We start from the raw sequence: 16,900 nt of genomic DNA on the forward strand, positions 1-16,900 counted from the left end.
CGCTGTTAAGTTTTATAACGTGATTGTTTTTCACTACTAAATTTCTAGTATAGTCCACATATTGTCTTTAATTTATTAAGTTCTTAGACACCCCCTAACTTGTTTGTAACCCCTAGGATAACCAAATTACCAGTAAAGTGCACAAAAGCCTCTAAAATTGTTTTAAATTTAACAATAGAGAAAGAACCTATTTAACCTCATAACCATATGATTTAACATGAATTGAATAAGCTTTCCAACTATCCAAAACTTCACCACAATTAGATGTACCAATGGAAAGTTATGATCGTTTTACTTCATATTACCAATTTGACACGCGATGACAAGGCATACAACATGTGTCATGCAAGGGGCTTATACATGTAATTAACTTTCTCTTCACATGTACATAATTGTAAACAAACCTCCAAGAAATTATAACAATATTACAAAACATTTCATGGTAGGGGGGTATGTGATTGTCACAGTGAAATCTTGGCTGGTGGGTTGATGTGATTTCGAAGGTGGTTGCAGAGGATGGTTCCTAGTGTATTTTATGAACTCTCGTGAAGAGATAATTTTTTAGTTCAATCAGTTGAAGGTTCATCAAGACTGCATTGATGGTCATTGGGTCATGGCTTCATATATTGGGATCTTTGTTATTTTTTCTCTCTATTTGGTCAGGGTGATAACTTTAAACTTTCCTTCGACCCTTCTTGAGCCCGGGCAAAGGAGACGGGTTGCATTAAGTAGGCAGGCAACGTAAAACTTTGTCATATTTTATCATAAATCTTGAATCTATATAACTTTTTGGTCTCACTAAGTGTATGTCTTTTGATAGAGAAGAATGGAGGAACAAGATTCATTTAACTTCTCCAAATCATTGGGATCAGGCTTCGATTCTCATATAATTATATACTCTCATCTTGAGGATTCCGGTCACTCTCAAATACCATATTATCTTTATGTAGCCTAATTCGATTTGTTCATACTCAAGGATTCTTAGTTCTACTAATTTAGGTGATTTAATGACATTTATTTGCTTTATTTCAAAATTTTCTTTTAGATCTATTTTGTTTCAATTCCAATATGATATGTTAGTAACCATCCAGGCAGTGAACCAAAACAACGATATTTCAGCATACTGTAGTGTAAACTCAACTCTCATTGAGATCTTTATAATTCTTCTTTCAAATCCATCCACAAATTCGATATCCTACGCTCTAGATATGTGGGGAGGAGATTTAAATTGACATATTGCAACTGATGTAACATTGAGAATCTAAGAGATTTTCAAGGATATGTGATGATGCGAATTTTATATGCATTTATATCAATTTTCATCAAAATTGGATACTCAACAATGAACCAGATGGAGAAGCATTTAGGTGACATAGGACTCTGTTTCACTCAATAAACTCTGAAGCCAACATTCAAGCCTCTAGAGGCACTTTCAGCCTCGTTTTCAAGCCTAGTTTTTATTTTTTATTTTTTTCAAATGAGGGCATAATAGCGACTTTGATACCAAAACAAAAATATATGGCAAATTGAGGTTACTTTTATTAGATTGAGAAAGTAGTCAGGGTTATTACAAGGTCTTGTCCCTTTTTAATTTTAAGCTGGACTCCATTTTACATGAGAAATATGATTTCTTGGTGTCTGAGTTGAGTTTAATCTAAAAATCGTTAGAGATGTCCAATCCAAAGTTTGGAAAAAAAAAATTTCTGAGTTCTCGATTTTATCCAAGAAAAGCTTGATGCTTTAAGTTTCCCATTTACTTTTTCAATCGAATTATTTGAGTTTTAAGAGACTTTTACGTTATTTGTTCGAACTCACATCATTTGGTATTAGAGCTTAGGAGTTCACCTTTCACCATGTGGTATAAATGGGAGTTGTCTCTCCCAAAATGCCTAATATGTGTGAGTTGTAACTTTGTTGCACTGTTTGAGATTCGGCCGAGGCATTTCAGACTTGCCCTATGGGCGAGGCGAGTTTTGGCTGAATAAAACATGTTTTTAAACTTTAAATATATTACTACTTTAAGTTTATGTCAAATATGTTCGAATGGTTTATTGGTTAAGCTCTAACAAATAAATTTTGACCTAGTTCGGGTTTTGAATCCTGCTAGAGTATGATTTTTTTAATAGACAACGTTGTTTTATTGGGTCAAGCTCTAACAAATAAATTTTGCCCTAGTTGGGGGTTTGAATCTTGCTAGAGTATGATTTTTTGTTATAGACAACATTGTTTTAGAGTTGCGAAGGTAAAGTTGTCCCAGCAAGAATAGAACTCTATAATTCTTGCAAATAGGTGCCTTTATATCAAGCATGGGGTTTGTATAGAGCCTAGGCTCCAAACAATCAAGTTAGAGCCTAGCTTCAAATAGCGTTGAGAAATGTAGTTTCAACATTGAAAATATTTGTGATAGCTTTAAAATATATTTTTATTTTTATTTATAAAGCTTAAAGCTTCAAAAATAGTATAGATCGACAGATCTATAGAAACTTGAAAATCTTGAAAACTAACGGTCCAAAAATGCGTTACAAAATACACTATTTCCAAAACTTGAAATCCATTTTTTTCTCATGTCCAAACATCTTGATATCAAGATGATCAAATTGAGGATATTTGGGCATCAAAACAACCTCTTCTAATGAAATTTTTGAGATAGGCTCAAATTTGATTGTTTAGAGCCTTGGCTCTATATAAACTTTTTCCCTTATATAGAAGGGACCAGCTAGTCTACAACTTTGTTGATAAAAGTGGTGCAAATTTTATATATAACCATTTTTTCCTTCATTTTTTAAAAAAAAGAAAAGAAAAAGAGCTGGACTCGGGCAAGTTATTTGGACTCGTTCGAGTAATTCCCTCAACCAGGTCCCAAGTATATTGGCCGAGTCGACTTTTTGAACACTGCTTTGTTGTGAAGGAATCTATCATGCAAATGATAGGGTAGATTTTAGTATTGTGGTTATTTCAAAATAATAGCATTTTTCAAAAGCTATAATTTTCATGGAACAAAGGAGAGAAGGTGCTTATGCGAAGCATGTGATGTGCAGCTGAAGTTATGTGTACCATGACCATGGTTTGAGGAGCACTTTGCACTTCCGTTAACATTGTTGGCTAAAATTATAAATGGGCCTTGACTGCGGTTAGGACCTCTATCTTCTTGGGTAAATGCGAGTGGCAACCCGTGTTCCTGAATGGGCCTCGACCATAGTTAAGGGAAGCTCGTGGTATTCCTGGATGGGCCTCGGCAAACTGTTAGGACCATGAGGAAATATGATTTACTTATGAATGGCGACATCGAACAATCATGTTCCAACATCTAATACGGTATCCATACTCTATATGAACTCTCGATGTAATCATTTTTCAAGATTTTATTTTGTCTATCTTCTGTTTCGAGATTAAATCGAAACAAGATCTTTCTGCCCCTATTTTTGGCCACCATAACGTCTAAGGAATATAATCCATGAAAAATGAATAGAAAAAGGATAAGGAATAAAAGGCTGGGTCAGGCCGAATCATGCTGGCCATGTTGTAGTTCTGGCTCACCGGCCCGACCATGATGGCCCAGCCTAGCGTGGCCCTCTGGCCATTTCTTGTGGCCTAGACCCTTGTTTTAAGGGTAGGGTAGACCGGGCCGGATGACCAGGCCTGTGTCACCCTTAAGCTCGTACTTGCATTCACAGGATTTAAAACCCCTTGTTCCATTTTATATATTTTATGGTTATAACTTACAACCATTGTAGGAAAAATTGGGTGGTTCAATTTCTAATCGCCTAGTTAGCCCGGTTAAATCGAAACCAGGCATTGGCTGGTTCGGTTTTGGTGAATCAGATCGGTATTTTAAAAAAATTATACAAAATTCCAAAAAATAATGGATATTTTTTTAATACGTATTTTTAAATGTTTTTTAATTATTTTTTCAAAGATTTAAAAATATTTTAGCCTTTTTCCATATTTTTTTTGAAAAAAATAAAAAATACCCCTAGTTACAAATCGATTCTTTAAAATCTATTTTTTCATTAATTTCCAACCTCATTAGGATGTGTTTTGTTTAATCATTCTTTAAATATACTTTTCATATTTTGTTAGATTTTATTTTGTAGTTTTTTGTGTCTTTTTGAAGGGTTCTCGAGATCCTCTAACTTGCAAAACCGGGAATCCCAAATACCGGGATCCTACCCAAGATCGTGTACATATTGGCTAAATACGAAGTAGATGATTACAACTATAAATCAAGTACGAGAAATAAAGCAAACATAAAAAACACACCACAATAACACACGATTTACGTGGTTTGCCCCATAGGGCTACATTCATGGACTTGACAATTAGAAATCCACTATCACAATGGAGATTATGGTTTTGGGTTACAAGAAATATACATATCTTTAGACATTGGTAAAAACCCATCACCGATCTTCTCTTTTAAACCCGTTCTCCCGATTGAGCAACACTATCGTTCTCTACTTCTTTCCCACAACAAAAACGCTACCGAAAAGATATCCTCGAGAGCAACCCAAAGATTTTATATCTTTAGAAGTAGAAGCCTTACCAACCCCAAACTCATGGGAATGCCACATATCTCTCGGAGACCTTGTCTCTATGTTAGAGACCCCCATCTCCATCTTGGAGATCCATTCCCATAACTTCCAAAGGGATGATCCTCAAAAGGATGTGTATTTTGTTTTCCATGATTCTTTTTATAGAGATTATGTAGAGCTTCTTTCTTGCTCCCCAAGAAACCCTTCACTTTTTTCCATAATACCCTTAACCTATTAATAAAACATAAGTATGGTGATTTTGACTATCACCAAACCTAACAATCTTCAGCTTGATATCAAAATCATCATAATTGTCTTGGCAACCGTCATTGAATATAATTTTTTGATTTCTTCTCACTAGCCTCTATGTGGAAATTTCACAAACATTTTGCCTCCATATTTCTCCACCTCAAACCGTGTATCCATCAAACTCCACCATTTCTATTTTTCTTAATGCAAGTCTTAGCCCCTGTGGGTTCTCGAGGACCCCGAACTTGTGGAACTGGGAATCCCAAATACTGGGATCCTACCCAAAAATCGTGTACATATTGGTTAAATACAAAGTAGATAAATACAACTATAAATCGAGTGCGAGAAATAAAGTAAACATAAAAATCACACCACAATACAAATCACACCACAACAACACACGATTTACGTAATTCAGCCCGAAGAGCTACATCCGCGGTCTCGACAACTAGAAATCCACTATTACAATGAATATTACAGTTTTTGATTACAAGAAATATATATATCTTTAAACATCTCTTTTAAACCTGCTCTCTCGATTGAGCAACCCCATTGATCTTAACTTCTTTCCCACAAGAGAAACACTATCAGAAAGTTAACTTCGAGAGTAACCGAAAGAGTTTATCTCTCTAGAAGTTGAAGCCTTACCAACCCAAAATCTATAAGAATACCGCTTATCTCTTGGAGGCCATATATTCCTATCTCTTGAAGGCCATATCTCTTTATTTTGGAAATCCCATCTCCATCTGGATATCCATTCCTATAACACCTTAAAAGGATGGGTCTTATATTTTCCTTCATCCATTTTATAGAGGTTATTTTGAGTGTTTTTTTTGCTCTTTAATAATACCCTTAATCTTTTAATAAAACTTCAGTACGGTAATTTTGACTATCACTAAACCTAATATTTTTAGCACTTTTCACCTTGCCCTTACAGTGATTTTGACTGTCACTAAACTTAACATTTTTAACACTTTTTTTACCACTCGAGACTTGCCTGGTTAGGCTGGTTGAACTGCTTCCGGCCTCGTGTACGGGTAACCGTTACTTAAGTAAGTATACGCTTATGCCGGATCATATAAATACTCTATATCATGCGAAATAGCTTCTCATGACCCTTTTTTTTTTTATATATATATGTAAAAAGATAATTATTTTTAAAATGATTAATTTTTTTAAGATCTTAAACACTTGGCTTGACAATCGAATTTCAGTCTCTTTTTAATTTTATGATATTTTTGGGGAATGCATAATTTATTTTAGGTTAGTGGTTGTTTGATGTGGTTAATACTCGCAAGTTGCATCCCTAAATTTGGGATGAATAGAATAAGGAAAAAAATTATACAAGGTTGCAACCTTAAAATGTAGAATTACAAATGCATTTCAAAAATCCATCGTAGAAGGTTGTTTTAACGTTGAAAAACCCGCCAATTGATCATCTCGACATTGAGATGTATGAATATAAAAAAAGAAGAAGAGATATTATGCCTAAAAATAGTGCATTTTGCAACACATTATCCAAACCGTCAATTTTCAAGATTTTCATATGTTTATAGATCTACTTGATTTTAACCATTTATGGAATTTAAATTTTATAATTAGAGATAAAAATAGATTTTCAGATAATCTTAATAATTTTTTATACTAAAGTTACATGTTATAATAAAATTTGGATGTGCGCTTTAATTGGATTGTTTAAGGTTGCAACCTTGTAGAAACCACACCCATAGAATAAATACTCCCACTTGAATACTTTGACTTATTTTAAGGAAACTTGTTTCATGAGGGTTGGATCGCGTGACTACATTTACGGTCCAAAAAGTGTAAAGCATTCATCTTAAAGATGGATGCAAGTAGGTATTCCATCTAAAAACAATGGAAACTAACGGTCCAAATGTTTTTTTAGTAGAATTATTATTTTTAGTTTTTAAAAGTTACTTATTTTTTCATATTCATGATCTTCATGTTAGAAATTACATGTCCTTAATTTAAACTTAAGTCCAAAAATCCATCTAAAAAATAGATTTATTAATAGGTTTGCATTTCTACATATGTGGGCTTGGTCGCATAGAAACCAGGTTCTATTTTAATGCATTGCCTCGATCTCTTTTTCTATTCTCCGATATATTATGATTTCGTTTATTTCCTTGCTTTGAAGTTCAAATTCAAGTTTGGTTTGGTTGGACCCATACCAGAAAAAAAAAGGGACCCAAACTTGATTGGACCTGAACTCGGACCCATACTTGGACTCGATTGGACCTGACCCAAAAAAAATAAAATAATATATATATATAAGGAAAAGATGGGATTAGCCACTAGTTCATATGAACATATGAGCTCAACGGCTCAAATTGAATCTGGGCCGATCTAACGATCATGGATGCCAGGTAGTACATGAATTTTATTTATTTTTCTATATTTTCTATAGGTTCAAATCATTTGAAATTTTAGATGTGGATTCTTCTCATCAAGATGGACCTGATAAAAATATATAAAAAAATTATTCGTAAAAATAAAATAACCAAAATACCCCCCAAAGCTTTTTAGGGGTATTTTAGTCAATTTATTTCATATGAAATATTTTTTTGATATTTTCGAAGATTCATCTATTTTTTATGAGCACACGCCTAAAATTTCAAGTAATTTGAATTTATAGAAAAAAAACTAAAATCCAAACACTACCAACATTTGTGATTATCAGATCGGCCCATAATCAATCTGAGACGTTGAGCTCATATGTTCATATGAGCTAGTAGGCTAATCCCATCTTTTCTCATATATATATATATATATATATAGTTATGTTAAAATATAGACATATATTATTTAAATATTAGAGCTAAAAATATATCGTTTTATAACTAAAAATATATAGTTATATTTATTTAAATATTAATAAAATATTATATATTAAATATTGCTGATCAAACTCGCATCATCAAAGGTTTTCTTCCCTCTCTTTTTACTCTCTCCCAACGTTTTAAAAAACGCCGAGTCGAACCGGACTCCCCCGGTTCGACTAGGAAATCGCGAAAAGGAATCGGATCGGTTAAAAAATCGAAAATCGTCCGGTTCTAGAGAGAACCAGACGATTCCGCACAGTGACTCGCCGATTCACTGTGCGGAATCGGCGAGTCCGTTACGAACACGGGTTGCACAGTGTTCTTCACGGGATTCTTTGAAATTTGTCATTTTTTGATCATTTTTCTTGTTTTTTTTGGCATGTGATCTGATTTGCAGGCTGTAAACAGCTTTATTCAGCTTTTTCAAAGATTAAATGGTGGAAAAATTTGTTGTTTTTGAATCACGAAAAATTCGGTGTTTAGGGTTTCCGCCTTTTCTGAAATTTCATGCCTAATAGGGCATGAATCTTTCAAAATTTGTAGGCATTTTGATCTTAAAGCTGTGAATCAAAACCTTTTGTTACTAATTTGTGATAATCGTTGAGAAAAACAGAGTTTTTTGGAGATTGAAGGCTTCGGTTCACAAAATCAGGTAAAAACTTTGGGTTTTTTTTTTTTCCGCCATTTGATTTATTTCACGGCATATTTTGAACATAATGAGTTCAACAACTAGGGTTTTTAATCTTTATTGTGTCTAGTATGATTTAAAATTTTCAATTTTATGTAATCTGGTCAATTACAGCAAGAAATTTGATATGAACACTGAGATGTCCGCGGAACCAAATTCCGCTGTTTTTTTTTTTTTTCGCCTTTTGATTTTGTTTTCATGATATATTAGAAATAATGTGTTAAAAATTTAGGGTTTTGATTCCTTATATTGTTGTTTATCAGAAAATATACTCAATTGGATGTAATTTATTCACTGAGAGGTGAATTTTTGAGTTAAAATCGCTTATGTAAAACGACTCTGTGAAGAACAAATTTTTTTTTTTTTTTTTTTTTTTTTTTTTTTGTGTAGCCCATGATAGAATTTTTTGTAATCCGTGATCGAATTTTTTGTAATCCATGATCGAAATGTTTGTTTTTTTTTCTTGCAATCCATGATCGAATTTTATTTTTTATTTTTTATTTTTGTAACCCATGATAGAATTTTTTGTAATCCATGATCGAATATTTTGTAATCCATGATCGAAATGTTTGTTTTTTTTGTAATCCATGATCGAATTTTTTGTTTTTTGTTTTTTATGTAACCCATTATAGAGTTTTTTGTAATCCATGATTGAATTTTTTGTTATCCATGATGTAATTGTTTTTTTCTTTTTTTGTAATCCACGATCGAATTTTTTGTTTTTTTTTGTTTTTTTTTTTTGTAATCCATGATCGTATTTTATGTAATCCATGATCGAATTTTTTGTAATCCATGATAGAATTTTCTGTAATCCATGATCGACTTTTTTGTAATCCATGATCGAAATGTTTGTTTTTTTTACTTGTAATCCATGATCGAATTTTTTGTTTTTTTTTTTTTTTGTAACCCATGATTGAATTTTTTGTAATCCATGATCGAATTGTTTTTTTCTGTTCTTGTAATCCACGATCGAATTTTTTGTTTTTTTATGTTTTTTAATTTTTTTGTAATCCATGATCGAATTTTATGTAATCCATGATCGAATTTTATGTAATCCATGATCAAATTTTATGTAATCCATGATCGAATTTTTTGTAATCCATGATCGAATTTTTTGTTTTTTTTTTTTTTTTGTAACCCATGATTGAATTTTTTGTAATCCATGATCGAATTGTTTTTTTCTGTTCTTGTAATCCACGATCGAATTTTTTGTTTTTTTATGTTTTTTTTTTTTTTTGTAATCCATGATCGAATTTTATGTAATCCATGATCGAATTTTTTGTAATCCATGATCGAATTTTTTGTAATCCATGATCGAATTTTTAGAAAATTTGTGATTTTTTTTTTTTAATCCATGATCAAACTTTTTGAAAATTTGTTAATTTTTTTTTTTAATCCATGCTCGAATTTTTTGAAAATTTGCTGTACTTTTTTTTTTTATTTCTTTTTATCCATGATCGATTTTTTTGAAAAATGATGATTTTTCGAAAAGATGTGAAAATCGTGATAAAGTTTTGATTATCATGATGTATTAAACCCAATTTTTAATTTTTATTGTTTGAGTTTGTTGTAATTTTTTTTTTTTTTTCCATTATCGAATTTTTTTAAAAATGATGCTTTTCCGAAAAGATGTGAAAATCCTGACAAGGTTTTAATTATCATGAGGTATTAAACCATATTTTAAATTTTTATTGTTAAAGTTTTTGTTCAAAAAATTGTATGTTGATGGATTATTTATGCAAAAAAATGCATGTTATTATATTTTTAATACAAAACTGTATTTTTTTTATCTGTTGTTCATGGATTTTTTAATTGGAATGACTGATGTTAGCCGGCTCTTTGAAAAATTGTTTTTATTATTACTTTTTTAATGCAAAAAATGTATGTTCTTGATAATTGAGTTGTAGCCATGTTTGGAGCTTGCATTTTGTATTATTCTAAATGTTTGTAATTGATATGTACGAAAATATTATTGTCAAACAAATAACAATGAATATGACTACATGAACTACCGCAACATATTATCACCAGATATGGTGATTATTTTTCTTTTTGAACTGTCAGGTTAATTTAAACTTTTTACATCTTAAAACAGTTGAATCATGTCAAGATCAACAGAAGACCCTGCATGGCAACATGGGGTCAGACTTGATCCCAACAAGAAAGACAAAATTATTTGTAATTACTGTCAAAGAGTGATAAGTAGTGGGGTACATAGGTTCAAGCAACACTTGGCAGGGGTTAAGGGAGAAGTTTCTGCATGCACTAGTGTCCCTAGTAATGTAAAAAAACAGATGGTGGCAATTCTTAATGCTAGCAAAGGTAAAAAAATTGCCAAACATAGGATGAATGAGGAGATAACTAGTTTATATACACCATCAAGCAGGAATGATACAGAAGAGCAATATAATTATGACCTAGAAGAGCAATATAATAATGAGCTGGACATGGCCACAAGATTGAGTTTACATGAACAGTATCAGAGGGAATGTGGGTTTAGAATGCCTGGTGGGTCTAGCTCAGGCATGCATGGTGGGCCTAGCTCCGATATGATTGGTGGGCCTAGTTCGGATATGCATGGCGGGTCCAGCTCGAGCATGTATGGCGGGCCCAGCTCAAATATGTATAGAAGGGTTGGTGGCAATATGTATCAAGGAGAATCAGTTGTTAAAGAAACTGTTTTTAAGTTACCTAGGAGTGCCAGTATTGCAGGTCATGGTCGTAAAAACCCATTTCTCTCAAAGCCTAAGTCACAACAGATGACCCCAAAAGGCATGGTTAAAGGTACAAGAAACATGTTAGGGAGATATGTTGGTAAATAGTTCTACGATAAAGGGATTCCCTTTGATGCAGCCGATAGCCCATATTTTCCACCTATGATTAGTGCAATCTAGAGAGTCGGGCCCGGGGTAAAACCCCTAACGGCATATGAGCTCAGTGGGCCAATATTAGATGAAGAGGTAGAGGAAGTTAAAAAGTGGATTGAAGAATATAAACAGAGTTAGCCAAGGACAGGAATTACTCTCATGAGTGATGGTTGGTTGAATAAAGTTAGCAAAAAGGAGTTTTTAAACTTCTTGGTCGATTCCCTAAAAGGTGCAGCTTTTTTGTCTAGCAAAGACGTATCAGGGACGAAGAAGGATGCAAACTTCTACGTACGACTATATGATCAGATAGTGGAGGAGGTGGGAGATAAACATGTAGTCCAGTTTATTACGGACAATGCGCGTGCATGTGTTTCTGCGGGCAGCAAGTTGATGGATAAGAGGAAGCATCTAGTATGGACCCCGTGTGCTGCACACAGCATTGATCTTATGTTAGAGGAAATCGGTGAGATCAAAATTGTGAAGGAGACTCTAGATGAAGCAAGGTTGGTGTCGAGATTTATATACAACCACTCTAAAATATTATTTCTGTTTAGAGAACACTCTAAGAAAAAAGAGATAATCAGGCCTGCCATAACCCGCTTTGCGACCGATTACTTAGCTGTGGACTCCATTCGACAATCTGAAGGTGCATTAAAGAGATTGTTTACTTGTGAAGAGTGGTTAAATGACCGCCTCTCGAAGTCCAGTACCGGTATAAAAGTGGATAACATAATCTCAAATAGGCTGTTCTGGTCTCGATGTTCCAGTGTTGTAGAGGCCACTGCCCCTTTGGTCACGGTGTTAAGAATGGTGGATGCTGATAAGAAAGCTACCATGGGTATCCTTTATGAAGGTATTGAAAGGGCGAAATCAGCTATTGGGGAGAAGTGTAATTTTGCTAGCAAAGTGATCGAGATTATAGAAAAGAGGTGGAATACCAAATTTGGACGTCCAATTCATTATGCTGGTAAATATATATTTATATCATTACAATGTTTCAGTCTAAATCATTTTTTTATGAAATTGTAAATGACATTTTTCTACCTATATATTTTTTAGGTTACTACTTCAACCCAAAATTTTTCTATTTGACACCTGAACAACCCCACTAGATTATGGAAGGGGTCAGATACATTATTGCAAGGTTGGAGAGAAGCCATCGGAACCAAGTAGCAGCAATACAAGAGGTATTATTTAATGTTTGGGTAAGAACTTTAATGAGTTGTTATATTTGTGAGGACTAATGCACTAAAACGTAATATATTTGTTTTAGCTTGCTATGTATAGGGATGCTATAGGATCCTTCGGAACTAGACTTGCCAGAAATTCTCGAACTATGATGGATCTAGGTTATCCCCTCGCTAATATTTTGTTTATTCATATATTTAATCTTATGAATTGTTCTTGCCCTTACAATGCTTTTGACATTTTAATCCAGCTGAATGGTGGGAGATATATGGTACTGATGCACCTCACCTAAAGAGGATAGCAATCAAGGTGCTCTCCTAGACATGTTCTGCTACTGGCTGTGAGCGCCACTGGAGTACGTTCCAATGGTTACATACTATTAGGAGGAATCGACTCGCTTCTGAGAAGCTTCATAAACTAGTCTACGTTCATTATAATTTAAACCTCAGAGAGCGACAAATAAGAAGGAAGCTTGAAGACTATGGGCCGATAGACTTAGACACAATATTTGTCACAGACACAGCAGACCAATGGGTAGTAGAAGAGGAGGAGCCAGTGTTGCACAAGAGAGCGTTCCTTGAGGCTATCGATGATAAAGATATTGAAGAAAGCGATGAGCAGCATGAAAGAGGAAGCAGCCAGCCAATGTATCCACAATATGTCGGTGATATTGCACCTAATGAGGGAGAGTGGGAAGGGGGTCTAAGAGAAAATGAGAGAGATGATGATTCTGAGGCCACCCTATCCCAGCCATATTATTCACATATCGAGTCCCAACAGCAACAGTGTAGGGATGAGCATGACAGTGCAGGTGAGCATGAAGGATGGACAAGCTTCGGGGATTTTGGATTGGGAACGCAACAAAACACTACCACTCAGGGATTTGAGAATAGTCAGACGCCCGCTAATATCGATGATTTGTTTTTAGATCGAATCAATGAATTGTCAAACGAATTCAATCAATGGCACCAGCGTGACCAAGAAGAACAACAACGTCGTCTATCATTTTATTTTTAGATCGTATGTTATTAATTTTATGCTTTATTGTAGTCCATGTATGTTGATATACTTATTCCATGATAATTCTATGTTTATCCTTTTGTGTGATGTAAATTAAATGTTGAATGGCGGTTCATGCAGGGAAAGAACATATCAATATTCGCATATTCATTCAAAAACATGAAAATTCTTAATGGAGTATCCTCATTTCTTATTGAATTCCTAAAAAAAAATATTTATAATGAATTTTAATAATTTTTTCGGATTTTTTTGAAGCTTTATTCTGACCGATTCACCCTATTTCCGATCCAGATCGCCGATTTACCGATCCGGATCGATTTTTTGAAAGCCCGATCCGGGTCACCGATCCGATTTTTAAACCATTGCTCTCTCCTCTTCTTTCTCTAAAAACCACCGATGTGCACTGAATTTCTAATGTTTTAGTTTGTAGTATTTGAATTTCTGAATTTTTACAACTCTTTTTTGTAACTCTCTCTCTAGACCAAGGCAAATATCTCTTTGTTGAGTTCCTGGGATCTATGAGTTTGAAAAATTTACAATTCTTTCTTTCTCTGAAGCTCTACCAATGTAGACCAATTCTGATTTTTGTTCAAGGGTTCTCTGAAATTTACAATCATTTATCTTCTCTGTTTCACATTAGACCAGCACACAAAACTTCGAATTTTTTCAGCTCATAAAATCGGTGAATGTAGGAAGTTTACAAATCTCTCTCTAGTCTATCGGAATACAACAATTTCAGCGCTCAGATTCTGTAAAATGTATCATCCTCTGTTTTTCTCTATCCATTAATGGGTATTTGGAGCGAAAACCCATAATACTCACTCTCTTTCTTTCTTAATTCACTTTTTTTTTCTCTTGTTGGTGGAAGTCAAAACTCCATTGATCATGCGATTATGGTAATTTGAGTATCGTAATAAAAGTTGGAGATCTTACGATATTCTAAACATTGCAGTGGTTAAATTACCGTAACGGTGTTTCACGATAATGCAGCTATCGTAAAAAGTTATTTTGATAAAAAAAAGCTTAAAAAAAAAAAAAAAAAAAGTGTGGATAAGTTTTATGAAAGTTGCAAAAAAATTAATTTGATAAAAAGCTCAAAATTAAAAAAAAAAGAAAAAGTGTGGATAAGGTTTATAAAAGTTGACATTTTTTTTCAATTAAAAAAATTAAAATATATTTATGATAATTTCTTTTATTTTTAACAATTTTTTTTGGACGACCAAATCTTGTTCACCGATCCAATTATTCACAACACAAATACGTCATGATCTGTCCCACTGATCGATCCGGATCTTGACCACCGCCAAAAAAGCCAAAAGCCAAAAACAAATGAAACGGATTCCGGCCTTTTCAAGTTCCCGCTGTTTCGTGCAAGGGGAACGAGAGAGCGCAGAGACACCTTCACCGTCGATTTGTGCCAATCTAACGGACTAAAACGATGTCAACCACTTCACACGGATCGACTACACCACGGTCGATAACATCACAGATCCAACGGTCCTCATGTGTCCCCTCATTTACTCGATGCCATATTTAAACCCCATCCCAAGCATTGCGTCACACACCACTGGTGAAGCCGTGAAGGAAACTGCTTCCCGATCTTAGAGCGAGAGAGTGTAAACTTTGAGGTTAGAGAGAGAGTGAGAAGAAAACCTTAGAGGTTAGAGAGAGAGAGAGAGAGAGAGAGATGTCTGGAAGAGGGAAGGGAGGAAAGGGGTTGGGAAAGGGCGGAGCAAAGAGGCACAGGAAGGTTCTGAGAGACAACATTCAGGGCATCACTAAGCCTGCAATTCGTCGCTTGGCTCGAAGGGGTGGAGTTAAGAGGATCAGTGGCTTGATTTATGAGGAAACCAGAGGAGTCTTGAAGATCTTCCTTGAAAATGTCATCAGAGATGCCGTCACTTACACAGAGCACGCAAGGAGGAAGACTGTGACCGCCATGGATGTGGTCTATGCTCTCAAGAGGCAGGGGAGAACCCTCTATGGTTTTGGCGGTTAATACTCTACTTTCAGCAGAGCTTTATCCCTCTCAACTTCTCTCTTTTTCTTCCATCTTTCTCTATCTGGAAAATGGAATCCCTTGACTCTTTTTGTTTCTGTTAACCTCGTCCTTTCTCTTGGATCTTCTTGCTGCAGATGCTTGATCTCTTCATGTTATAAGGTTTCTTCTTCTTTCGCTTCTTTTTGTTCTACTCTCTGGTTTTCGATCGAATGTAAATTATGTTAAAGGAAATTTAGAATGGATGAATGGATCATTATGTGCGATGTTTTGTTTCATTTTGCGTCTTATTTCTGTATCTGCTGTCTTGTATCGGATTGATATGTTTTATGTGTTCAAGACCGATGCAATACTGTCGTGAAATAAATTTTTTTGTTTTTTCTTGTTTTCATCACTTTTTTTTTTTTTTTTTAATTTTGAAAGATTACTTACAAGAAGTTTTATTACGAATACGTCTTGGTTCAAAGAAAATAAAATTAACAAATTCAAGATCTTAAAAATCTTGTCATTAAATCAATTTTTTTTAAAACAAAAAAAATATACCAATTTTTACGTTTGAGAATATAAAGACAACATAATTAAGGGAAAAGTCTATATAGGGTTGCAACCTTAAGATGCACCTAAAAAATCTATTTTTAATGTTAAAAAAACACTCTAATTGATCATCTCAACATTGAGATGTATGAATATGAAAAAAAAAAAAAGTTTTTGAATCTCAAAAATAGTGTATTTTGCAACAAATTGTTTAGACCAGTGTTTTAAAAAACGCCGAGTCGCTCGGTTCGACTCGGAAATCGTGAAAAGGGGATCGGATCGCCTAAAAAATCGGAAATCGTCCGGTTCTAGAGAGAACCGGACGATTTTGTACAGTGAATCGCCGATTCATTGTACGAAATCGGCGAGTCCGAACAGTGAATTGGCGAGTTCGTACGGAATTTTTTTTTTTTTTTTTTAATCCATGATAGATTTTTTTATAATACTTGATCGATTTTTTTGTAATCCATGATCGAATTGTTTTTGTTTTTTTGTAAACCATTATCGAATTTTTTGGTTTTTTGTAACCCATAATAGAATTTTTTGTAATGCATGATCGAAATGCTTGTTTTCTTTTCTTGTAATCCATGATCGATTTTTTTGTTTTTTTTGTTTTTTGTAACCCATGATAGAATTTTTTGTAATCCATGATCGAATGTTTTGTAATACATGATCGAAATGTTTGTTTTTTTTTTTGTAATCCATGATTGAATTTTTTGTTTTTTGCTTTTTTTGTAACCCATGATAGAGTTTTTTGTAATCCATGATTGAATTTTTTGTAATCCATGATCGAACTGTTTTTTTCTTTTTTTGTAATCCACGATTGAATTTTTTGTTTTATTTTGTTTGTTTTATTTTGTTTGTTTTTTTTTGTAATCCATGGTCGAATTTTATGTAATCCATGATTGAATTTTTTGAAAATTTGTGATTTTTTTTTTTAATCCATGATCGAATTTTTTTTTGTAATCCATGATAGAATT

The 16,900-nt window shown here is 33.8% G+C and overlaps 1 protein-coding gene across 1 annotated transcript; it reads left to right on the forward strand.

The window, feature by feature from the left end:
* The first annotated feature begins 14,950 nt into the window (after window positions 1–14,950).
* LOC18424547 (histone H4) lies at window positions 14,951–15,664 on the forward strand. The gene has a single exon (XM_006829133.4). The coding sequence runs from the start codon at window positions 15,075–15,077 to the stop codon at window positions 15,384–15,386; it is 312 nt and encodes a 103-aa protein (XP_006829196.1). The 5' UTR covers window positions 14,951–15,074; the 3' UTR covers window positions 15,387–15,664.
* The last annotated feature ends 1,236 nt before the right edge of the window (window positions 15,665–16,900 follow it).

Source organism: Amborella trichopoda, chromosome 9, assembly GCF_054954075.1.
Source record: "Amborella trichopoda isolate Santa Cruz 75 chromosome 9, AtrichopodaSantaCruz75HAP2 v2.0, whole genome shotgun sequence".
In the NCBI taxonomy this organism is placed as follows: domain Eukaryota; kingdom Viridiplantae; phylum Streptophyta; class Magnoliopsida; order Amborellales; family Amborellaceae; genus Amborella; species Amborella trichopoda.